At 37.6% G+C, this 26,475-nt stretch overlaps 2 protein-coding genes across 3 annotated transcripts; both read right to left on the bottom strand.

The window, feature by feature from the left end:
• Nucleotides 1–6: 6 nt before the first annotated feature.
• pomt1 (protein-O-mannosyltransferase 1) lies at nucleotides 7–8,401 on the bottom strand. Its single transcript, XM_084113216.1, has 20 exons — nucleotides 8,121–8,401; nucleotides 7,860–7,983; nucleotides 7,658–7,764; nucleotides 7,518–7,568; nucleotides 6,490–6,636; nucleotides 6,295–6,400; nucleotides 6,106–6,165; nucleotides 5,882–5,975; nucleotides 5,646–5,801; nucleotides 4,277–4,407; nucleotides 4,080–4,175; nucleotides 3,896–3,988; nucleotides 3,633–3,729; nucleotides 3,454–3,546; nucleotides 2,346–2,466; nucleotides 2,173–2,270; nucleotides 1,953–2,066; nucleotides 1,729–1,855; nucleotides 763–940; nucleotides 7–585 (listed from the first exon to the last, which is right to left on the bottom strand). The coding sequence occupies exons 2-20, from the start codon at nucleotides 7,976–7,978 to the stop codon at nucleotides 411–413; spliced, it is 2,163 nt and encodes a 720-aa protein (XP_083969342.1). The 5' UTR covers nucleotides 7,979–7,983; nucleotides 8,121–8,401; the 3' UTR covers nucleotides 7–410.
• A 681-nt stretch (nucleotides 8,402–9,082) lies between these two features.
• Nucleotides 9,083–26,248, bottom strand: LOC311082387 (uncharacterized protein). 2 transcript variants are annotated; one of them, XM_084113185.1, is made up of 12 exons: nucleotides 26,076–26,248; nucleotides 22,385–22,520; nucleotides 22,097–22,196; nucleotides 21,914–21,999; nucleotides 21,643–21,811; nucleotides 21,370–21,549; nucleotides 21,144–21,266; nucleotides 20,763–20,875; nucleotides 20,039–20,066; nucleotides 19,852–19,954; nucleotides 19,671–19,773; nucleotides 9,083–19,513 (listed from the first exon to the last, which is right to left on the bottom strand). In XM_084113185.1, the coding sequence occupies exons 2-12, from the start codon at nucleotides 22,517–22,519 to the stop codon at nucleotides 9,752–9,754; spliced, it is 10,902 nt and encodes a 3,633-aa protein (XP_083969311.1). In that variant the 5' UTR covers nucleotide 22,520; nucleotides 26,076–26,248; the 3' UTR covers nucleotides 9,083–9,751. The 2 variants fall into 2 exon arrangements, with proteins under 2 accessions (XP_083969311.1, XP_083969310.1); XM_084113184.1 differs by having other exon boundaries at nucleotides 20,763–20,878; nucleotides 26,076–26,241.
• Between the last annotated feature and the right edge of the window lie 227 nt (nucleotides 26,249–26,475).

Genomic DNA, 26,475 nt, shown 5'->3' with positions numbered 1-26,475 from the left:
ACAAAGTTTGTTATGATAAAAATGTTTATTCCATTTTCAGTTTCTATTGTTTAGTGTTGTGCAAGGATTAAATAAAAAGAAATTGTAAGAAATTAAACATCTCAGTTCAACAAGTCCATAAAAACAGTACAATAAAACTCCCATACAAACAGAATAATATGTAAACATAAGCTCATGATAAATTAAGCACTAAAATAGTGCTTTACAGTCCATTTGGTTTAGAGTTTTGAGATTCAGCAGCATGAATTCTCATTGTAGACATTTTCAAATTTTCATGTTTGAGTATAAGACCCTAACAACCGTGTTTCACAGCTCTCTTGAAATCCAAAGACACAACCAAACTGCCTTGACTTCTTCAAAGTTAATGTCATCATAAACGTATGGAAGCTCCTGTTCTTTAAGAAACATTTTTAGCGTTTTCGTAGGAGAATATCCCAACTTTCTCTCCAACGTAGTGCAGCAAGCTCGTCTGACATTAACGCTGGCCGGCCGTAGGTGAGAGGACTCAAGTTGTGGTAGGACACATATACTGAGCAAAGGACTGCCAAAATAACACCACCAAATGCTTTCTGTTGAGCTGGGGATCTGAGAAACAGCATGACATAGAGACATGAGCATAGACATGTGATTAACACTGGTGTGATACAATGATAAACATACAGGTTTTATTCAGATAAATAGATAGACAGATGTGCAAATTTCAACAGTGAACGTAAGATCTTCAGTAACTGATGATTTTTGGAACGAAATTACATCTCTTACCTCAGTACATGGATGTACAGGTGCTCTATGACAATCGGTATCTGCAAAATCTTGAAGGTGAGTGCTGGAAGATAGTGATACAGAAACAGAGTCTTCTCCATTAGGAAGAATGGCAGGTAATTAACTGCCCAGCCTCCAAAGCAAACAACACCAGCCAAAACCAGCTGTTCCCAAGCATCTAAAAGAGAAGAAAAAGAAACAAACTCATAAATTAACGAGAAATAAAGCTTCAACTTCGGACATTTCCAAACAGCATACATGTAACCGTCTACAACAGTATTGCGTCAGACTTTGCGCTATAGACCCCCTGAGGAACAATTCCATTAATTCTTTGCTACAGAGGAAGAATTGTCTAAACTTGTTAAATCGTTAAAATCAACACCAACATAATTCTTCTTATTATTAATTCATCATCATCATCATCATTGTCATTAGGATACATACCAAAAAACCTTTAAGCTGGCTGTTATTAAACCTCTCATAAAAAAAAACAAAAAAACATCTTGATCCTAGACAATTAGTCAATTACAGGCCGATCTCAAATCACCCTTTTCTGTAAAAGAATACTAGAAAAGGCAGTATTCTCACAACGATGTTCATTCTTAGAAAGAATGGTATCTGTGAGGATTTCCAGTCAGGATTCAAACCGTATCATAGTACTGAGACTGCTATTATTAGAGTTACAAATGATTTGCTCTTATCATCTTATCGTGGTTGTATTTCTATATTAGTGTTACTGGATCTTAGTCATGCATTTTATACCATCAACCGCAACATTCTTTTAAATAGACTTAAATTACATTGGCATTAGTCGAATTGCATTGGCATTGTTCAAATCATACTTATCTGACCGTTATCAGTTTGTAGCAGTAAACAAAGAGGTATCATATCGATCACAAGTTCAGTATGGAGTACCACAAGGCTCAGTACTAGGACCGTCATGTGGCAGTACTTCCAGGCACATACCTTGAGGAATGTCTTCAACTTTCCTCCGACGCCTTAGCAAGTAGGTTAAAAACAGAAGACAGTACACCACCAGCACAAGGTTTGCAATGGTCCAAGTCACAAAATTCCCTATCAATTGAATTTGTGCCTGCATTAAAAATAGAAAAGATAAGACAGATTAATTCTGTTATCATTCTGTAAAACACAGACATAAAATAAAAACCAGCAGAATGATGTTGACGTACATTACTTGAAGGATGAAGCCAGTATGCAATGTTAGTGTCCATTGAGATCCATTCAAGAGGTGATGAACTATATTTGTGCTCGGACTCTTCATTCTTTACTGTCAGCATCTTCCACTGTTACTCAAACATACAATAAGTGTATGCATTCTACAACACCGGCTCTAAATGGCTTTTCTGACGATTGACATAATTAAGATCAAGATTAATATTTAATATTCACCTGCAGCTCAAGAAATTTGGCCATAAAAGTGAGGTTTCTGTTGACGTCGCCGTGAGTAGGTGACTTCAGCTCCAACTCCCTTTCCTTCTGTTCCTGACCTGTACAGATATGTGTTAAATTGAAAAAGAAGACATAAGCAATATGAAAATATCTACAGATGTTAATTCTCATACTTCTGCCATAGCGATGCTCCTCCACGTTCCACATGCCACTCTGATGGTAACCTTTATGAATCTTATCCCCAACCACCTCCAGCTGTTTGAAACCCCACTCTGGCAGAGACGCTCCACTGAGCTGCAAAACATTACAAAACAGGTATAAATAACTCTCTTAAAGGAATACTCCACACAAAACTCTAAATTCTGTCACCTTCATGCCATTCCAAAAATGACTGACTTTCTTGTATGGCACATAAAAAATATATTTTTATTGTTTTGTTCTTTTCTCAATGAGCTGCTGTTTGGTTTCCAACATTCGGTTGCACTTCAGTTTAGGGTTCAATTCTTACTATTAACTAGTTATTAGTGTGCATATTACTAGGATATTGGCTGTTTATTAGTACTTATAAAGCACAAATTACTGCCTTATTCAGTATGACCATATTCTACATCCCTTAATCCTACCCAGTCCCTAAATTTAACAACTACCTTACTTACTATTAATAAGCAGTAATTAAGAGTTTATTAAGGCAAAAGTAATAGTTAATAGTTTGTTAATAGTGAGAATTGGACCCTAAACTAAAGTGTGACCCAACATTCTTCAAAACATCTTTTATGTTCCATGGAAGAAATAAAGTAAATGTGGACAGAAGTTTAATTTAGTTTAATTTAATCCTTTTAAGGGCAGTAACAAGAACTAATTAAATATCGATATGATAACACTTTACAATAAGGTTCCATTAGATAACTATATTGGTTGACATGAACTAACAATGAAAAATACTTCTAAAGCATTTATTAATCTTAGTTGATGTTAATTTCAACATTTAAAACATTATTAAAATCAAGTGTTATTTTAATATGATTTAATGGGCCTGAGCTAACATGAACCATCAATAAACTGTTGTATTTTTATAAACTAATGTTATCAATGATTAATAAATAATACCATATCAAATGTATTGCTTATTGTTAATTAATAATATATCAAGTAAATTAAAATTTTGATTTTGTCCATGTATTTCTGCATAAATTAGTCTCAAATTTGATCAAGTTTACATTTTTCCTAAAACTGTATTATTATGCTTAAATTCTTTTGTACACATTGTACAACTATACAAACCTTCAGAACAGCAGAAGTATTCACATGGACTAGTCGCACCTCTGATAAAATCGTCTTCCAGATCTCTCTATCGGATTCCCTGTTCACTACGTCCTACAGTGCAATGACACAATTCATAATAAAACCCATTTTGAGTAAATGTGAATATTTATTATAGACCTCTGGGACTGAGATCTTACCACTCTCCATAGATTTTGAGCCGGCATAGACACATTAAAGTCAATGTATCCAGACACTTCCTGTGAGTGAGGACTCATGGGGGCTGCAACATCATGTCTTAAAAAACAAAGCACAGTCAGGTTATTGATTACTACCAATATTACAAACATTTTGTTTTATTATCATTGTTAATTTGTTTATTATTAATATTATAAAAAAATAATAATAATGTTAACAATAATAATTTAATATTAAATGAAACTTGGTGGTGGAACTGTATTACGTGTTTAGGTAGCGAGACGTCATTCCATGTAGCAGCTGAATAATATCGCCATGTCTGACAGGTCTGGGTGGGCTGCTAACCACAAGACTCTGCCTGCGGTTTCAAATTACAATACAATTCATGTAAATATTTATCTGCAGACCATATATGGATCATATGAACCATATAACCAACAAATACATACCGCCCAGGGTCTTTAATAATCCACCAGTTGTTGACGTCTTTGAAAGGATAGCAGGTCACCTGCTGCTGGTGGGAGCTACCGCGGCCATTTTCATACCTTAGATAAGCATAGATAAACGGTAAAGATCTGCATGAAGATGTGGTTGTTTAGGATTACATCACCTTGAACCTGCAGCTTTGTGACTGCTGATGGCTCACCTGATTGGATAGTTAACTTTGTGGGAGTGAAGCCAACATGGAACAGGTTTACTGGACACGGTGCGGAGAGTGACCTGTGAGCCGAACGCTACATCCAAGGGCTGCCCCTGAGTGATCCGGGCTAGACCGCCCTTAATGGGAGAAAAAAAGGATATGACCATACAACACACATATAAACGCTCCTGTGATAATATTCACTATTCAGTTAGGTGACTATTACACTGTGTATATTTGAATACATTATGTGCACTACTGTTCAAAAATGGGGGTCAGTAAAAAATTCAAGTCACCATGAAATCAGAATTGACAATTTTTTAGGGGATTTTGCAGTATTTATTAACATAATTTTTTTTGTCATGTGCCCGTAATCTTTAATCAAAATATCATTCCCTCCTTCTTGCAGTGACGTCTCTTTTCTGATGAAGTTTTTACTTGCATGAGAGCGGGACAACCTGTCACTCATATGAGATCACAGCAATAGCAAACCACACTGATCCAGTCAATTCCCACTGAAAAAATTAAGTCCCGCCCTACAGTTTTTTTTTTTTTTCACTTGGATATAGTATGTCACAATAGGGACGAATTTCATAACAATTTTGTTCAGCAACAGTGCATTAGATTGATCAAATGTGACAATGGGCGCGTTTCCATTACAGATTTGTGCAAAACTTTTGCGATTTCTTCTAAATGTCGACAAAAAACTATTGCGAAATGACGGCATTTCCATTAACCGATGTTTTGCGACTAAAACTTATTTTTTTCCTCTCGCAATGAGTCATTCCAAAAATTATGGCATCGGATGTTGGTAGGTTTATGTATATCCCAGCCACTGCACTGGCCATTATTCTTAATCAAAGTAGACGTATGCGTGTTATCCAAGCATTAATGGCAAGGAAAGACCCTTACTCCTACTTGGAGCAGAGCACATATGAGGTGTTTCTGGGTGTTTCTCCCTCATATCTGCTTCGAGGTCTTGATTTGTGGCCTTTCTTTGAGGTTTAGAATCCAGTATTCCTGTAATTCTTTTGTCTTTTATGAATTTAATAAAGAACTCTGTCTCGTATTCTGTCCAAACACACCGCACCGTCTACGTCAGGTGACCTGTAAATGCGCAAAAACTGTTTCCATTGCAGTTTTGCGAAATATTTCTTTTTCAAATTGCCTGAAAAACCACCTCATGCGAGCGTAAAAACTCCCATTTATCGCAAAAAAGATTTCGCAAAATTGACGTGTTTCCATTGGGCGTATTTCCAATTCGCAATTTCAATTTGCGCAATTTGAAGGGTAATGGAAACGCGGCTATTGAAACATCTTACTGACCCCAAACTTTCGGACGGTAGTGCACTTAATACAGGAATTTTATCTGTACCTCTAGACTTGCTTGAAAAGCACTGCTCATCATCTGGTCATGTGGTCCACTGCGATACAGCAGTGTAAGATGGACGTAGAAAAAGCCAAGGTACATGATGACAGGTAACACCACAAGGGCCAGGAAGCGAACCAAAACCTGGACCACTACTTTGACCTTTTGACATAGATCGCAAAATCATAACGTTGTACCCATAGTGATGCAAAACCAATGGATATTTGGTAACTATTACTCACATGGCTTAAGGTTCTATCTCCAATAAGTTGCCAGGTGTGTACAGCTGCCATGCCTAGCAGTAACAAGTATGTGAATATACCCATGTACTTAACCCTGAAAAATAAGACAAAGAAAAAACAAATACTACTTGAATTTCATTCGCAGAGCAGTTTAAACTAAATTTTTTACACTTTCTGAAGAAAATGCGAGTGGTGCTTCACAAAAGTAATCTTACTGCACATACCCAATTGCATATGCACAACTGACCCCACAGATCACGAGCCAAAGCCACCTAAAAGATGAACTGGAAGAAGAGAGAACACATGACACACTTATGACCATGAGTATGTCGTCATCATCATTACAGCCACTGGAGGTTGACAAGACAATCCAGATCAGAGACTGACAAATCATATTAGCCTACAATACTTACTTGCGTTCTTTGTGGAAGCGGAGGTAGGACAGTACAGCTAACAGTAGGAAAAAGATTAAAACAGACTCCAGCAGCATGAAGCGTGATTGCACAATCATGGAATTTTCTGTTAAAATGAAACAAAAGTATTCAACCTCACATTCAAGAAAAACCATCCTCAGGCAATGACTTGTAAATGATTAGGTAAGTAGTTACCCATGAGGAGCAGCGCACTGGCCCCCAATGCTGAGAAGTGGGAATATCCCAGCTCCACCAGCAGAAGATAAGCAAGTGGTATACAAAAGGATCCAGCAAGGGCCGGTATTATCCGAAGGCTCCAAACAGGAACATTACTGGTATATTCTACAATGGACCCCAATAATAATCAATAAGAGTAATGCGAATACTAAAGCCTGTGTTAATGTATGACAGTGTAACATGTAAAAAATAAAGGGAAAGTTCAAATGCTGTCTTGACAAAGCCTTGCCTGAACGCTCATGACAGTTTAAAGGTTATATAAGTGTTAGTGTGTCGTGTAGTTTGAATACTTTGAGATTTGAAACTTGATGGAATCTAGATGATGCCAAGTGTTCACTAAGGTGCTCTGGCTGGTTGCTAGGACATTTGCAAGGCAGTAGATTCTAGAAACATGAGTTTGATCTTTCAGGGAAAATACATAATTAGTCAGAACCGCAAGAATGACTGTGACTGTGTGCCAAGATATATGCTATAGTGGTTCTCAACCAAGGCCCACTGGAGGGCCTCCGCATACTTACAAGGGGGCCAAAGGATGACTTAAAATTATTTAATTATATATTTTTTTAAATAACAATTAAAATACTAAAACTTCATACAGAATACAGTTTTTACAGTATAAAAACCATTACGTCCATCAAGTCCCCATAAAACATGGAAACCTGTGTGTGTGTGATAAAAAAAAGAGAATACATGCATTAAAATACAGTCAATTAAAATCCAATGTATATGACTTAATAATGCATGAATAATGATTATTTGAATGGCTTTGAAATGTAAGATGTCAGTGCAAAGACAGCTCAAATGTGCATTTTAGTCTGGGACTAGGCTCAGAGTCTATCCACCAAGGAGCCCTGGCCCTAAAATAGTTTAATATAACTCTAATATAAACAGTTAGTCAGAACTGGGTTAGTAACACTAAAAAAAACCTGGAAGATCTGTACATGAACAACTGGTTGGCTTTGTCAACACAACATGAAGCTAATCACCTGCTCCAATTCTGTTCCAAACAAAGTTGCCATCAAATCCTCCTAAATATGCTACACAGATAAATAATATACATTAGTTAATATACATTAAGTGGTTTTCTTCATGAATGTGATTTATAAAGTATCAACAATTTTCTCACCTCCAAAAGCTAGTATCATGTGGCCAAAAGGTGGACCACTCTCATCAATAAAAAACACTTGCTTCATGTACAGAGACAGGAACTGTCCATAATAAACTTCATCAAACCTTTAGCAGTACACAAACATGACATACATAGGTGAATTTATTTCAATAAATAAAAATGTTTAAAAAATAATAATAACGATTAAACGCAGACTTACACTACAGCTTTAGGAAAGTGAATGCCATATAGTCTGGTGACGAGCGCAAGTGCTGTGACTGCCACCAGCAGCAGATTGATCTCCACGGTCACACTGATGGGCAGTTTCACACACTGCATCCTCCCTGAAAAATACATACATTCATCAAGGTAAAGCATACAGATACTACTATATACGTATTCATTTATGCTGCATCTACAATAGCAGAATCCAGCTTGGAAAATAATTTTGCATATCATGTAAATGCATTTAGTTTTTTACCTTGATTCAATTATTCGATTTAGTTCTCACGAGTTTCGAAATCATAGGTCACTGCTGTCAATCAATCAACACTGCTGATTTCGAGTCTACATGTGCTACGTTTCTTTTCGCAAAAAAAGAAGCAATTCATTCATATTCGCTAAAACTTGAATTGATTAAATAAATGCAGCCATGCCTCTGGCACAAGCGACAGCTTTAGCCTTTACTTTAAAAACGTTAAAATTGATAAATTACCCAACCATATGTAGTCTGTGCGCTAGTGTTTCCGGGCAGTATCACTCACATTTCAAAATAAAAGTTCAAACATTCCTGCACTAGATGATCAGTTCAAACATTCCTGCACTAGATGAGTCCCTTTCCTAAAAAGTATGTGGATGTTTTCTGTTGTTTAAAGAATGTGCACAAATTCTTTTAAGGCAAAACAAAGTGCTATTATAATCTAAAAAAAAATTAACTGCAATAAGCATTAACAGTTTATAAGCAATAAACTGTTCAAATTTAGATAAAAAGTAAAGCTGGACATGTTCTGGTTAATGTGATGATTCAAATACCTGTGATCACTTACAAAACAGCTGAGTGAATTGAGGAAACTGACTTTATATAGCCTATCCACTAAAAATCATCTTGGGATCATATTATCTGTTTTGTTTAAAACGTAATTGGACAAATGAGAACTGTTTGATGATGTTACTTGGCTTGTGTGTAAAATAAATAAAAGTTCAACTTCATGCTTTTAAAAGTTACTTTTTGGGACCATTGTATAAGATGTTTCATGTGTAGTTTTTAAGTGAGTTACTTTGAATTTAGTGTTAATATATCTAAATAAATCAAACAAATACTGTAAGTATGTGAAACAACTGACACATCCTTTTTCCAAACTGCTTGTTTTATGCACTGTAGGATCGCATGGGATGCTGGAGCCTATTTAAACACATATTTGACACAAATAAAATGAAATAACCTCAGGTAATTTATTACTTTATTTAAACATTTAAGCCAAATTAGCTAACAAATCACAGTTCAGGAAATGTTTTCACAGGACAATCACAGAGGTAAAAAGAGAAAAGTCATTATTTTCTCATTTTAATATTCAAAAGTGAAACGTTAAGCAACTTTTAACAAACCTATAGCATTACACATTCACGAACATTTGCTATTTAAAAGATATGAAAATAGGACAAAATGTATTGCTTTGAGATTCACAAAAAGACTAATATAATTTCCTTGGCAATAAAAACAAGGGCAGTTGTGGCAGATTCTCTGTAATTTGGTACACTGCAATCACAAAACGTGTCACAAACTCACCTTAGAAAGGTACACTATATGTAATATGTAAGCACAATGTAGAATAAAAATGTAAAAAGAAACAATAACTGTGTCTAACTTAAAGATATAGGTAGATATTACCAACTAAAAAGTTATAGTTATCATGCTTAATTTAATTAAATCCAGTAAATTTCAAGAAACAAGTATTTTATAAAATCCCCAGTACTTCAGGAAAAAAAATAGTTGTAAAATAATTTGCATTATTTTGCCTTTGAAAATGTAATAGAAAACTTCACATTATATAATTGGTAGGTCCCTTAAGAAATGCATAGGAGGCCTGTATTAATACAAGACCCACAAATCTGCTAAACAATTTTTGCCCTAACATAGCGTTTTGATCTGCGTGCAGGTGTCAAGTCAGCTATAGCTTTTCTTTTCCTCTGTTTCGCTGTTTGTTGTTCTTCTGACTCCTCGGAATCGGATTCATCTTCCTTAGTGTTCTTTTTAGATTCATGCATTTGCAGTCTCATTGATCTTCGTCTGCTTGAAGATGTACTTGAGCTGCTCGGAAGAACATGCTTTTCAATGGCAAGACCTTTCTCATCCTCATCAGAGACATTTTCTTCACCTTCATCAGATTTTTCAGCAGGTGTGAATATGATGTCTTTTGCGGCCTCCGTGGCCACTCTGCTGTCCTCATCTGCTTTGTTTTCTTCTTGATCAGATGTTTCCTCTACCTCCAACTCTAAAGTGAAGCCCGACTCAAGCCTTTGCTCTTCTGCCTCCACATGTTGCTCCATCACTTCCTCCAATTCACCTGTCTCTTCTACTTTCCTGCTATTTTGCTCCATAAGCTCTTCGTTATCCTCATCTGTCTGAGGTTTATTTACTCTTTTCTCTTTATGCTCCTCTTGAGATTCACCTGCATCTGTCTTGGTGTCTTCATGTATGTTACAATCTCCATCTGATTTAGTCCCTTCTGCATTTTTCTGGATTTCCTGTTGTGTTCCTCCACCCAAATTACTGTCCTCAAAAACTGCTGCAGGAACATCTGAGCCCAGCTCTACATTGTCTGCTGTAAATGTCACTTCTACTGTCTCAGTTTGTTGCATAACTTCTTCCTTGACTTGCTCGCTATCTTCATCGTGTTCTTGTTTGCGAAGACGTTTGGATTTTCTTCGAGCAGCCGTTTCAACAGTCATTCTTTTTCTCAGGGTTCTCCTTTCCACTGTTGTTTCCTCCAAATCAAAAGAACTTCCTTGCACTGCTCCCTCAGTTTCTTTTTCCTGGAGTGGTTTCTCTTCCTCCTGTACACTAGAGACTTCTTCCTCCTGCTGCTCTTTAGGCACCTGTACATCTCTCTCAAGATTTTCCTCTTGAGTCTTGTTCTGCTCAGTGTTTTCTGGGCTGGCACTGTTACTTTCAAGGATTTCATTTCCTTCCTCTACAGTATCATCTTTTGTCCCTGTTTCCTCTGCCTTTCCTTCTATATTTACCTGAATAATGCCTTCTCCCTCTTTTGTCTTCAAATTTTCAAATTCAGTATCAGTAATGCTCTCTTCAGCATTTAATGCCTCATTCTCCTTCTCGATATTTAAATCATCAGCTGATTTCTGTATTGCTGAGTCATTTTCATTTCCACATATGTTGTCCTTTGTTTCTTTTTCTGACTCCACCTCTTGTCTGTGGAGGCGTTTTGATTTTCTTCTTGGTGTAGACTGGACTGTTATTGTCCGGTATCTGAGACTTCTTCTTGTAATGAAGGGTGCCTCTTGATCAGAGCTTTCTAAAGCAACCTTCTCCTCCGCAGCTGTTGTCTTAAATTCACTTGTCAGATTGGTTTCCCCCACATTTTCCTCCTTTGACACTGCTTCTTCTTCTTGAGTAGCATCCTCTTCTACTGAGCTTGTTCTTGCTTCATCTTTTCCCTTCTGCTGAGTATTCTCCTCTTGTTTCTGGTCTGCATTTTCCTGTTGAGGCTCTGCGTTTTCTTCATCTTGAACTCCCCCCTCTACAACTTTTTGGGTTTTATCCATTTCCACCAGAATTTCACTTTCAGTTGTTTTAATTGAGCTCTTGGTCTCATCTTCTTGTTCATCTGTTGATTTGTCAGGAAAAGCTTCATCCACTTTTCCCTTATCATTTGATATGTCTCTCTCTTGCTCATATGAAGTAGTTTCCACCTTTCTACTCATGAAAACAAAATCTCCATCTTCATCAAGACTTTCCATGTTGGTCTCTACAGTAATAATTGGTACACAGACATTCACAGTCTCTACTGTCGTTGATGAGGTTTCTTCATTTCTACTCCTATCTGCTTCTTTCACTGGTTCCAACTCTGCTGTGTGGAGATGTGTAGATGTTCTGGTCTTCTGTGTAGATGTGGCTGGCTGTGCACTGATCCTAAGACTTCTCCTTGTGATCCTTTCACTTTTATTGTCATTGGTTTCAGAGATTTTCATCTGTGAGACCTCCTCTACTTGAATGGTGGTCTCCTCTATAACGTATGTTTGCTCCTTGCAAACCACTGAAACTTTATCCATCTCCATGTGTTTTTCTGACTCATTTTTAACCAATGACTCAATTTCATGTTGCTCTAAATTGGCTTCTTCTCTTCCCATCTCAGAAGCTGCATCATTCTCTAAGCTTGGTTCCTTGTTCTCCATCTTGTTGATTTCTTCAAATCCCTGTTCTGCATCCTCATCAGGTTCAACATTTTTTACATCCTCATCAGGTTCTCCTTCTACAAGTGGGACAACCTTCTCAGTATCCTCTTCCACTGGCTCCAACTCAGCTAAACGTGTTTCCTCGTTCTTCAAGTTGACCTCTTGATCCATTTCTTCAGCTCTCTCTTCTGTCATTGAGATTGCTTCAGTTTTATTCTCGGTCACCACTGTGTGTCTTTCCTGATGTTCAACATCTACTTCAGCTTCTTGATTTTGTACACGTCTAGATTTCCTTCTTGGTGGAGGCTGAACTTTTATTTTTCTATGTCTGAGACTTCTCTCTGTGCTGACTGGTACCTCCTCTTCTAAGATTTCCTGGACAGCTTCTGGTGCCTCCTGAGCAAGACTGGTCATCTCTACATCACTGTCTGTTTGTTTCTCTTTTAAAGCAACATCTTGATAATTTTCTGTCTCCTTAATTATATTTGCTTTGTCTGCCATTGTTGTTGCTTCTAGATGTTCTTCAGATGTTACAGTTTCTTCTACATCCTCATCTATGACTGCCTTATATTCCTCTACAATCTCTGTCTCCTTTACATAACTTTGTCCTTCTAAAACTTCAGTAAGTTTCTGCTCCTCAAATGTTATGTCTTGTTTATCAAGTTTGTTCCGCTCTTCAACTGTGTTTTCTTCCTCCATTTTGTCTTCTTCTTCCTCAGGGGTCTTTTCCGTATTTTCCTCTTTTTGTAGTTCTTCTTGCTGTTCCTCTTGCTGTTCCTCATGTTCGGATGTCTGGATACGTAGTTGATATTCACTTTTATCTGGTTCATACAGTTCCAGATGTTCCTCTGTCTGGGAATTCTTTAAGACTTCTGGAGTGTCACTCTCTCCTTCTGTGCTTTGGGAAAGATTGTTTAAATCTACAAGTACTACTGTGGCTTTTTGCAGCTGTATTATTGGAGTACCATCATCTTTCTCTACCTCTTCATCAGGTTCTGCTTCTACAAGTGTGACCTCCTCTAAATTCTTAGGTGCCTCCTTTTTATTATCTGTTTCTACACCCATCAGCAGTACAGACGTCTCAGGTCCAACAGCTGAAGTTTTCTCAACATTTGTGTTTGGTATTTCATCAGGACTTTCCAAGTTGGTCTCTACTGTAATTATGGGTATACCCACATTCACAGTCCTTTCTGTTGTTGCTGAGGTTTCTTCATATTCATTTCTACTCATATCTGCTTCTTTTACTGGTTCCAACTCTGCTTTGTGGAGACGTGTAGATTTTCTGGTATTCTGTGTAGATGTAACTGATTTTGCACTGAGCCTGAGACTTCTCCTTGTGATCCTTGCATTGTCACTTTGATTGGTTTCAGTGCTTTCCACCTGTGAGACCTCCTCTATTTGAATGGTGGTCCCCTCTACAACATGTGTTTGCCCCTTGCTAACCACTGGGTCCATCTCCATGGGTTTTTCTGTCTCAGCTGTTTCTTTCTCATTTTTAAACAATGGTTCATTTTTCTGTTGCTCTAAATTGGCTTCTTCTCTTCCCATCTCAGGAGCCGCATCGTTCTCTAAGCTTGGTTCCTTGTTCTCCATCTTGCTGATTTCTTCAAATCCCTGTTCTGCATCCTCATCAGGTTCAACATTTTTTACATCCTCATCAGGTTCTCCTTCTACAAGTGGGACAACCTTCTCAGTATCCTCTTCCACTGGCTCCAATTCAGCTAAACGTGTTTCCTCGTTCTTCAAGTTGACCTCTTGATCCATTTCTTCAACTGTCTCTTCTGTCATTGAGATTGCTTTAGTTTTATTCTCGGTCACCACTGTGTGTCTGTCCTGATGTTCAACATCTACTTCAGCTTCTTGATTTTGTACACGTCTAGATTTCCTTCTTGGTGGAGACTGAACTTTTATTTTTCTATGTCTGAGACTTCTCTCTGTGCTGACTGGTACCTCCTCTTCTAAGATTTCCTGGACAGCTTCTGGTGCCTCCTGAGCAAGACTGGTCATCTCTACATCACTGTCTGTTTGTTTCTCTTTTAAAGCAACATCTTGATAATTTTCTGTCTCCTTAATTATATTTGCTTTGTCTGCCATTGTTGTTGCTTCTGGATGTTCTTCAGATGTTACAGTTTCTTCCACATCCTCATCTATGACTGCCTTATATTCCTCTACAATCTCTGTCTTCTTTACATAACTTTGTCCTTCTAAAACTTCAGTAAGTTTCTGCTCCTCAAATGTTATGTCTTGTTTATCAAGTTTGTTCCACTCTTCAACTGTGTTTTCTTCCTCCATTTTGTCTTCTTCTTCCTCAGGGGTCTTTTCCATATTTTCCTCTTTTTGTAGTTCTTCTTGCTGTTCCTCATGTTCGGATGTCTGGATACGTAGTTGATATTCACTTTTATCTGGTTCATCCAGTTCCAGATGTTCCTCTGTCTGGGAATTCTTTAAGACTTCTGGAGTGTCAGTCTCTCCTTCTGTGCTTTGGGAAAGATTGTTTAAATCTACAAGTACTACTGTGGCTTTTTGCAGCTGTATTATTGGAGTACCATCATCTTTCTCTACCTCTTCATCAGGTTCTGCTTCTACAAGTGTGACCTCCTCTAAAATCTTAGGTGCCTCCTTTTTATTATCTGTTTCTACACCCATCAGCAGTACAGACGTCTCAGGTCCAACAGACGTCTCAGGTCCAACAGCTGAAGTTTTCTCAACATTTGTGTTTGGTATTTCATCAGGACTTTCCAAGTTGGTCTCTACTGTAATTATGGGTATACCCACATTCACAGTCCTTTCTGTTGTTGCTGAGGTTTCTTCATATTCATTTCTACTCATATCTGCTTCTTTTACTGGTTCCAACTCTGCTTTGTGGAGACGTGTAGATTTTCTGGTATTCTGTGTAGATGTAACTGATTTTGCACTGAGCCTGAGACTTCTCCTTGTGATCCTTGCATTGTCACTTTGATTGGTTTCAGTGCTTTCCACCTGTGAGACCTCCTCTATTTGAATGGTGGTCCCCTCTACAACATGTGTTTGCCCCTTGCTAACCACTGGGTCCATCTCCATGGGTTTTTCTGTCTCAGCTGTTTCTTTCTCATTTTTAAACAATGGTTCATTTTTCTGTTGCTCTAAATTGGCTTCTTCTCTTCCCATCTCAGGAGCCGCATCGTTCTCTAAGCTTGGTTCCTTGATCTCCATCTTGTTGATTTCTTCAAATCCCTGTTCTGCATCCTCATCATGTTCAACATTTTTTACATCCTCATCAGGTTCTCCTTCTACAAGTGGGACAACCTTCTCAGTATCCTTTTCCACTGGCTCCAATTCAGCTAAACGTGTTTCCTCGTTCTTCAAGTTGACCTCTTGATCCATTTTTTCAACTGTCTCTTCTGTCATTGAGATTGCTTCAGTTTTATTCTCGGTCACCACTGTGTGTCTTTCCTGATGTTCAACATCTACTTCAGCTTCTTGATTTTGTACACGTCTAGATTTCCTTCTTGGTGGAGACTGAACTTTTATTTTTCTGTGTCTGAGACTTCTCTCTGTGCTGACTGGTACCTCCTCTTCTAAGATTTCCTGGACAGCTTCTGGTGCCTCCTGAGCAAGACTGGTCATCTCTACATCACTGTCTGTTTGTTTCTCTTTTAAAGCAACATCTTGATAATTTTCTGTCTCCTTAATTATATTTGCTTTGTCTGCCATTGTTGTTGCTTCTGGATGTTCTTCAGATGTTACAGTTTCTTCTACATCCTCATCTATGACTGCCTTATATTCCTCTACAATCTCTGTCTCCTTTACATAACTTTGTCCTTCTAAAACTTCTGTAAGTTTCTGCTCCTCAAATGTTATGTCTTGTTTATCAAGTTTGTTCCGCTCTTCAACTGTGTTTTCTTCCTCCATTTTGTCTTCTTCTTCCTCAGGGGTCTTTTCCGTATTTTCCTCTTTTTGTAGTTCTTCTTGCTGTTCCTCATGTTCGGATGTCTGGATAAGTAGTTGATATTCACTTTTATCTGGTTCATCCAGTTCCAGTTGTTCCTCCGTCTGGGAATTCGTTAAGACTTCTGGAGTGTCAGTCTCTCCTTCTGTGCTTTGGGAAAGGTTGTTTAAATCTACAAGTACTACTGTGGCTTTTTGCAGCTGTATTACTGGAGTACCATCATCTTTCTCTACCTCTTCATCAGGTTCTGCTTCTACAAGTGTGACCTCTAAAATCTTAGGTGCCTCCTTTTTATTATCTGTTTCTACACCCATCAGCAGTACAGACGTCTCAGGTCCAACAGCTGAAGTTTTCTCAACATTTGTGTTTGGTATTTCACCAGGACTTTCCAAGTTGGTCTCTACTGTAATTATGGGTATACCCACATTCACAGTCCTTTCTGTTGTTGCTGAGGTTTCTTCATAGTCATTTCTACTCATATCTGCTTCTTTTACTGGTTCCAACTCTGCTTTGTGAAGACGTGTAGATTTTCTGGTATTCTGTGTAGATGTAACTGATTTTGCACTGAGCCTGAGACTTCTCCTTGTGATCCTTGCATTGTCACTTTGATTGGTTTCAGTGCTTTCCACCTGTGAGACCTCCTCTATTTGAATGGTGGTCCCCTCTACAACATGTGTTTGCCCCTTGCTAACCACTGGGTCCATCTCCATGGGTTTTTCTGTCTCAGCTGTTTCTTTCTCATTTTTAAACAATGGTTCATTTTTCTCTAAATTGGCTTCTTCTCCCATCTCAGGTGCCTCATCATATGTGTCCTTTGTCACAGCTAAATTTGTTTCTTTGTTTTCCATTTGGTTCATTTCTTGAGCTTCTTTTTCTACTACAACCTCTTCGGGTTCTGCTTCTACAAATGGGATCACAATCTCAGTAGCCTCTACAGTTGATTTTTGAGGTGCTTTCTCTTTATCTTTTTCTGCACCTTGATCCACTTTGTCAGCACTCTTTTCTGCTATTAGGACTATTTCAGTTTTTTCTTTCTCCTGAGTAAGACTGCTCACTCCTTCATCCTCATTCCGGTAGATTTCATTTTTAGTGCTTTCCACCAGGTTGTTCTGAGCTGGCATTGTGGCCAAATCTTCTGTTGGCTTTTGCTCCTCAAATGTCATGTCTTGTTTATCAAGTTTTTTCTGCTCTTCAACTGTGTTTTCTTCCTCTATTTTTTCTTCCTCAGGGATCATTTCAGTGTCTTCTTGTGTTTGTATTTCTTCTTTTTGTTCCTCCTCTTCTGATGTCAGGTTGCACAGATCTACACTTTTATCTGGTTTATCCAGTTCCAGATGTTCCTCCAGTTGGGAATGTTTTAAGACTTCTGGAGTTCCAACCTCTTCTGTATTTTGGGAAAGTTTGTTCAAATCTACAAGTACTACTGTGGCTTGTTGTAAGTTTATTACTGGAGTACCATCCTCTATCTCTTTCTCCTCATCAGGTTCTTTTTCTTGATCATCTATTTCTACACCCATCAGTATCTCAGATTTCTCAGTATCAACAGCTGCAGTTTCCACAGTGTTTGAGTTTGCCATATCATCAAGACTTTCAAAACTGGTCTCTGTTGTAATAATCGGTAAACAGACATTCACAATCTCTTCTGTTGATGCTGAAGTTTTTTCATCTTCATTTCTAATCATGTCTGGTTCTTCCACTGGCTCCAACTCAGCTAATTTTGCTTCCTTGTTTTCCATATTGACCTCTTGATCAATTTCTTCAACTCTCTCTTCTGTCATTGAGATTGCTTCAGTTTTATTCTTGGTCACCACTGTGTGTCTTTCCTGATGTTCAACATCTGCTTCAGCTTCTTGTTTTTGTACACGTCTAGATTTTCTTCTCAGTGGAGACTGAACTCTTATTGTTCTACGTCTGAGATTTATCTCTGTGCTGACTGGTACCTCCTCTTCCTTGACATCTGTCTCCTGGGCAAGACTGCTCATCTCTATGTCACTGTTTGTTTGTCCAGCTAAATTTGCTTCCTTGTTCTCATTCTTTTTGATTTCTTTAACTTTTTCTGTTACATCCTTGTCAGGTTCTGCTTCTACAAGTGGGATGTCTCCCTCAGTAGTCTCTGTAATCTGAGGTGTTTTCTCTTCTGTAGCTTTCAGCAGTTCAAAACTTCCAGATTCAATGACTACTGTTTCATCAACATTTGTGTTTGCCTCGTCACTCTCCTCTGGACCTACATCCTCTGCAATAACTTCATCCCTCTCATCAGTCCTGAATTTGGCCTCGTGTTGTGGCTCAACACATTCTACCTGCTGAATCACTGCTTTGCTACGTGTAGATCTCCTAACAGGTGCAATCTTGATTTGTTTCGAAGTGCTTCTGAGACATCTAACCGTCAACCTAGGGTCAACAGTTTGATCTCCAAGATTTGTTGATCTACTTGGGGTGTCGGTAGATCCTTTCTTTTGTGCATCCTCTTTAGCTTGTTCAGTGTTTTTCTCCTCTGGTTTCTCAACTTGGCTTAGAAGAACAACTTCTGTGGTTTCTGGTTCTGGCTCACCCTCTTGTTCTTTGTCTCCAGTTGATTGTTCTGGAGTTCTTTTGGCATCAGTTGCTCCATTATATCCTTTTGCTATGTCCAATGTACCATCTTGTTCCTCCATTATCATAATTTCTTCAGCTGTTTGTTGCTCAGATGACATTGTGTGCTTAATTTCATCTTGTTCAGCAATATCTATCTCTCTGTTACAATCACTCGCCTCTTCAGGAGAAAGTTTATGCAAATCTACAAGCATAACTTTGGCTTCACTCAATGTCAACATCTTAGAGCTATTCTTGACTGTCTTCTGGTCCTCTTCAGGTGTTGTTTTCCATTTATGTACCTCAGCAGACTCTACAGATGACTGTTGTGGTGCTTCTTCTTGGTCTATTTCTGAAATTTCAGGAACTACATCTACAGTTTCCCCTTGTGAGATTTCAGCGTCCATAGTAGAATCAGTTTCCACTGTAAGCTCTTCTTTTTCTCTATATTCCTCAACCTCAGATTCTGATTCTGCTTTGTTAGCAAGAGTCTCCGATTGATCTGTCACCTCTTCTACAGCTTTTGTATTGTTATACATTTCAACAGTCCCACTCATAGCCTTTTCCTCTGCAGGTTCATCCAGCATTTTTTTTATTTCCTCCTCCTCTGTCTCACACACAGGTTTATCTTCCTCAACCTCTTTGTTCTTTTCTAAATTCTCATTTTGTTCCTCTTCAGTTCCAGTACTCATCTTTACAATTTCTATATCCACCACAGAGTGAAGTTGGCTTTGGTCGATAGACCCTATAGTGGCTCCTTGTTTTACAACAGTGTGCTCCACATTAACAATTTCACATTCCTCTTCACTGCCTCTCTGGCTCTTTATTTCCCCAGCTGTGGTGAGGTGGGTGACTGGAGTCCCCTCTGATGTAGCTGTGACTGTGTCTTTTTCCACCTCTTTCTGTGAACTTCTAAGCTCTGATATGTTTGTCACAGTTGCAGTTACTGTGTCTGTTGTACTCTGCCAAATTAGAGAAGATGGATGTTAATTACTGTACTGAAACTGTGAAAAATTTGAAAAAAATTACATTTAATTAAACAAAGTACATAATAATACTGTTCAAGCTGTTTAGTAATGAAAATACATGAGCTATAGGTTTATTTGGTTGAATTCATACCCTGAGTACAGTTTCTGATTCTTTTACAGAAAAAGTGTCATCAAGATGTTCCTCAGTTGCCACCTCAATTGGACTTTCAACTCCTGCCTCAATGTCTTCCACCCTTTGAGAGACATAGTTAATTGTACACAATGTTGTATTTAATACTGTTATGGTATTCGGCTGACAAGTAATATGATACCTGATTATGTTCTTTGAAAGCCCCTCCTCTGAATTTTCTCTGATACCTCTGCGTTTCAGGCTGCTACCTCTGCCACGCCTTGAGACAGGTACGTCATCTACTTCTGTAACAGTGAAGAACATCAGTTAGATTAGGCAGGAGAGTCTTTATTGAACAAATTATTGTTCAACAAAAAGATTATACTTGCCTTTGGTGATGTCTGTAATGGTCTCCTTCTAAAGTTAATATCAACATTAGATATAAGATTTACTTAATAATATACTTCATCATTTACAGATTCAATATGAATTTAAAGATTCAGTCTTTTTTTAATGTGCATTGGATCAAAAATATTTAATATGCATCCATCTTGACATTTATATAATAATCAAAATGTTAAAAATTGAATCAGTTGCCAACTCATTTTGTGAGTTGATGAATTTAATTTGCATATGCCAGCGTGATGTATCCTGATCTTCCAGCAGAAGGAACTGGATAAAATAGCCTGAATGATATCGCTTCCACAATCTGACTTGTGATGCAGCCTGCTATCACAATCACACCATGTGCGTTCATTTGGCCAGAGGAGGACTGGTGACCAGTTTCTCCCAAGGTTTTTTTTCTTCACCATTCTATCCCCTGATGGAGTTTGGGTTCCTTGCCACTTTGGCTTGCTTAGTTGGGGACACTTAATAGTCAGCAATATTACTGACTTGACTGAACTGACACTATCGGATCAGAACTGACTGGATGATGAACTTCATTGTTTTCTTCAGAGCTGCTTTATTGCTGAATTGAACATTTGGGGAATTGAACATTGTTAATCATGTTGAATTGTTCTGAATTTGCCAAAAACGATTTTGAACTAGTTTCTTTTTCTGTCAACACAAAGTTAATTAATACAAAGGTAAAAGAATCAGAAATTCATTTACCACTATCTCCACTGTGTATTCAATGGTTTCCTGAACCTTTGTGATCTCAATTTCCATTGGAGCAATGACAGCATCTTCCTCAAATTTCAGTTTGCTCACAACCTGGTCCTTCTCTGCTAATAAAGAATGACATTATTAGGGCTGCAATCCATTAAAAAATGTAATCAGAGTAATTGCATGATATGCTAATTAATTAATCAAATTTATTATCAAAAGTAATCGCAAATTTGCAGAGAAAAGCCACCAGATTAACATAATTCAAAGACATCATTGTGTCAGACAAAAGCACTGAATAGACAAAAAATGGCTTTGGAAGTCAATGTATTGTTTGTTTCTTTATTTACATATCACTGAAGCAGAAAATACAGATATTTTCCTTACCTTTTAGCTTCAACTTCTGTAGCCTGTTTGCTATTAGAGTTCTCTGGAAAGGGCTTCCTATTTTCTCTACTTCCCACAGAATCTCTTTGTCTGCTGGATGTATACTGAAGTACTTCTCACAAACTGTAAAGAAAGAATTTGGAGATACAGAACGTTGAAACCAGGAATAATATCTGTTATGTGAGCAAAGGTGACATTTGACCATAAAGTAAGTCTGTTTCTATACCTTTATAAATAGCTTCAGAAAGAGGAAACTTCAACCCTATATACTCATTTCTGAAGCTACCAACAAAGTCTTCCAGTATCTTTACGCCATGACCCTTGCCCCGGTGACACTTCCTGACAAATACTGTGTCCATGACAGGAAGTTGATAGCACTGGGTCAAGAAGTTTCTGCACAAGCTACCTGTAAGTAAAGAGTAATATGACTGGGGTTTTTTAATGTAAAAACAACAAGGTCTGGGGGGCTTATATGAGGCTTTGAAGGAACTGTCATTACCTTTGGGTTTGTATGAGTAAAAGCCAATGGCCTCTCCATCCTTCCATAGTATTTTCGCACTTTCATGCTCACAATGGCAGAGAAAGGAAACATCTTCACTGCTCTTCTCATTTCTCAACACAATTCTGTTGAGAACATATAGGACTATCCTCTCCCCAAGAGTGCTGACCTATGATAAGCATGGCACTAGTCTTGTAGTAGTTATAAAAAGTGATTCAACTAATTCAAAATAAGCATTACTGGCCTTGCATAAAAAAGAGAAAACACTGACCTTGATCAGGCCTGTTCTTGAGGGCTCTGCTGTTTTAAGAACATCTTCAACTCCCCACCACTGACCCAACAAATAAAGCCCAACAACTGCAGGTATAATGTGATAAGTCTGGTAAAATATACAGCATTAACATCACAATATTTTACAAATTATTCCGATTTTCATAACTTCTGACCATATTACCTGTGGTAAAGTCATCAGGTAAGAACAGTGCAAGGAGCTTCTTTTTAGTATCTGTTCCATATAGAGGGACAAAACTCACATTGCAGAGTCCAATCTCTATCTGTCAACAAGAGAACATACTTGAAAATGTGAAAATGTTTTAAAGCCACATTCATATAAGAATTGTTGTTTATTGCCATCAAGGAAAAAAAGAAAATGCAAAAAAAATATATTAAGCTTTCCTGAGAATTAAATATACATTTTGAAGGGAAAGGATGCAGACATTATAGATAACACCTGGCATCTTACCTGTTTGGAATCAGATAGGTTGAAGTACTTGGCTGTGTCAGGATTTCTGTAGAGGATCTGAGACATGTATTCCTCGGCTGCCAGCTCTAAGAACTCGTGATCCACATTTGTCAGAATATCTACAGGGAATGCCATCCTATGGAAGAAATGATAGTATATGTGTTTTTGTTTTTTAAAAATACCACTCACATAATATCTAAACTTGTATGTCTTATCTTGGCTATAAGTCGTAAACGATAATGTATGACTCCTTTTTGTCCCGTTATCACAGCTTTTTGGACTCATGAGTGAACTATGAGGTTGTTAATTTGGTATTTGCTTTTGCTGAAACCGTCAGCACATATTATTTCAGCTTATTTTTAAAATAATCGTGTTTAAAAGCGAAAAAACAAAACAAAAAAACAACCTGCATTACCCATGATGCTTTATAGAAAATTACACCAATCAGACACATGCCAAAAGGAACACATGCCAAAATAGATTTTTAGCTATATAGATATATAAATAGATATATTAAACCAACACTCATAAATTAGTATTTTGTATTTCTCCATCATTTTTTAATTTGATTATTTATGCTGTTCGCAATGCTTCATGGATTAACAACTCTTTCCCTCACTAAAGCTGTTACAGTCTTCTTTGTCTTTTTGTCTGATTTTCAGAAATGTTTTGCTTCAAATCAAAGTTTTTAGTGTTGTGATTCACCTTGTAGCTGATTGGCTTGGTTCATGGCTTATAACCTCTTTAACAAAGACTTTTTTTTATAAATCCCTATTGGAAAAATTAATGGAAAAAGATTACTTCCAGAACCAGCACCGACGCAAAAGGAAGCGGGCGATGTTGCACTCTATTACTCCAGTCTTTAGTGTCACATAATCCTTCAGAAATAATTCGAATATGCTGATTTGATGTTCAAGAAACATTTATTATATTATCAATGTTGAAAACAGTTGTGCCGCTTAACATTTTTGTAGAAACTGTGATAAAATTCTTTCGGGATTCTTGATTCTTGCCTGATGAGCATAGTGAAACATCATTTTGTTTGAATGGCAGAATATGCATAGAACCCTTTAAACATAAAATGTACAATAAGCAAAGATTCATTTTCAACCTTAAAAAAAATAGGGTTTCAGAAATAATCAAGATTTACTGTTCTGAGATTCATTGTTCAGTGTAGATCCTGTTATCACAAATGTCATGTTGGCATCTAACTTAGAGTTTGGCACTACAAAGCAAGAGGCTTCATATATTTTTAACTGTATTTACCTCTTTAACTGTGGCTTTTATGGAATGTGGTAAATGCTGCTTGCGACATAAGGCTAAGAAATGCCCTTGAGTGATAGAAGTGACAGCTGCTTTTGACGATGATTATTGCCGTGGAGATAGAAAAATATATCATGGAGAGCTTAATGAGGAGGTGTGACACACCAGAATGCCTCATCTCAACCACATAGACATTAGTAGTTCTTTGCATTTCATAAGTAGCTCTAGAGTCCTGGAGCTGAAGAACATATAGTAAGTGGGAGGAGCAACGTCTGTAACATAAACACAAAAACAAAGAGTCGTCTGTGCTGTGGGCCCCTTTTGTGGTTTGGCACATTCTTGTAATGTGTAAAGTTGTCTTACATTCTGCGTCCAAGGCTTTCGTCTTAAAGATCAAGTGTATAATTTCAAGTTAAATTTAAAGTTCAAATCGCAATGATAAATGACATGCACTAAATGCTTTCAGTATTATTAGGGAAAAACATTGAATACAAAGCAGACACTCCAGAAGCTACAAGAATGAGTCAATATGTAATTAATTATGCATTTATGAGCACAGACTGAATGTTAGCTTGTGCCTGAACCAGTCAATACAAGAATGTGTTGTTAGTAAGCCACATAACAAAGTGGGTTTGTTCATGTATGTGCCTATACATTTGACAGGGAAATTAGTTAAGGGCTGACTTATTAATGAGTCAATGGCCCTTCTGTCAGGAAACATTACCAGTGAGGCAGAAGAGCAAGCTTTGTGTGTGTCTGTGTGTTTGGGTTTGCTGAGAACCAGATGAACACCTTCCTCATGTACACACCTGCAGGGCAACTGAATATAAATATCAGCTCTTTGCAGAAACCTGCTCACTGTAAACTACAACTGGTTATATCTGGTTGTCTGGAAGATTTCAAACTTGCAACTGCAAGGTTGTCATGATGTGCTAGATTAACAAAATTGATGACAAGAAGTTAATGTCAACTTCAGATGAACTCCCTCTTTTAAAAGCCAGTCATGTATGGATTCATACGATCAATTCAAAGCTATCAATAATAGGTTAAAAAGTTGTTCTCCAATTTTAAAAATGCACTGCATTCTTATATTATCCATGTAAAAGAACAGCAGACTTTTATGAAATGTATTGTACACAGAACAAATTTAACATTGCCCATGTTCGTTTAAAATACATGTAGGAGGTGCTTTGCACATGGCATTTACAAGTGACATTGTAGGCCAACATGAAAATAAGTAATGCAAACATTCTACACATCCACTCAACACATTAGTATGTGTGCTATTGGTATCAACATTTATCTGCTGCATGCATTCAAATAAAATACAATTATTCAATTAATTAAATTATTAAATGACTTTGAGATAACACTTGTGAGCAGTCACCTGTAACATACCACCAATTGTAATATATTATACAATACATATAGCCTTTTATATTATATTATACAACGTACACACTATTTTAATGAAGCTTTTTATATAAAGAAAGAAATCAAAGATAAAGTTTGAAATACAAATATTCTAGACGAATTTCATGTAAAGCGCACGCTTTAAAGTAATGGAAGAAAAGGTCCCTATAGGGTCGCCAGTGAGATGCATGGGGCCCCTAACAAAAGCAATGAAAGGTTCGGGAAAACAGAGTGGGTGTGTGCGTCCCGCGACGCTGCAGGAGGAATCCCTGCATTTAAAGTCCCACGAACCAAAACAAACTTGAACTAATTCAACACTTCTTACATGTTCCTCGATCTGAGCTAGAGACATTTATGGAGAAACACTTTAAAATAATCTAAATCTACGTGAATATCCCTAAAAAAAACTTGCACGAGCTAAGCATGAACCCTTTTGTCTGCTATTGAACGAGAGTCGAAGTGTGCTTCGAGAGGTTTTGAGTACGGATGGCCAACTGTGCTGTGTAAAAAAAAAAAAAAAAAAAAAAACCTTTAGAAAAACATCTATATTTAACGAGTGTGGGCCTTTCGAGCGAATAAGCTCACTCTTTAGGTGGACCGAGCAGGATTCGTCAAGTAAAACGCTGGCAAAACATGCAGCCCCCGAAAGCTTGCAATTGCATAACATAGCCTACAGCGCACATGTGTCATTAATTATTAAATAATTAATTAAAATGTATGGACTTGCTCTTACATGTTCTGCAATTGTGGAAGAGTGTTAAAACAGTTTAACGCAAAAGATTCTCGTCATAGAATGACAAGCCTTGGGTAAAAGTGAAGAATTTTAACAAATATGCATGATTCATTAAACAGCGGACCTGCTGAACTCGAGCAGGAGCGAGAAGAAGCTTAGTAAACAAACACTAATCCAGTGCGCTGATGATGCAGGCTTGGCACGTCACGCCATTACTCTGTTCTGATTTGAAGAACAAAAATAACGACAAAGCATTTGTTATAGAAAGCAAGCTGAACTTACCTGTTTGTTTGTTTGTTTGTTTTTAAATTCCCGTCGATTAGGCTATAATATGTTTTAATTCCCGTAAATCTCCGTGAATGAATATTACGTGGCTGTTACATAGTAGTTGTGTATTCAAGCGCGAGCTCGAGCCCCCTCCCTCACTCACTCTCTTTCCCTCCACTTTGAGAAGCGCACGAGCAGCCAACGGGAGATGAGCGCACAATCGCGTTATGCAATCACATTCACACTGCTCAAAACCTTCTACATTCCGGGAATTAATCTGGAACGCGTTTAATATTTAAAGCAAACATAGGCCTATTTGAAATAGCACATTTTTATCCACATTTCATAACTAAATCTTAAGGAGTAGCTGGGCCTATTAGAAGAAAAAAAAATCATAGCTACTAGTCAAATGTAG

This window comes from Abramis brama (genome assembly GCF_963993115.1).
Source record: "Abramis brama genome assembly, chromosome: 5".
Lineage (NCBI taxonomy): Eukaryota > Metazoa > Chordata > Actinopteri > Cypriniformes > Leuciscidae > Abramis > Abramis brama.
This window is presented reverse-complemented; position numbering and strand designations above follow the sequence as displayed.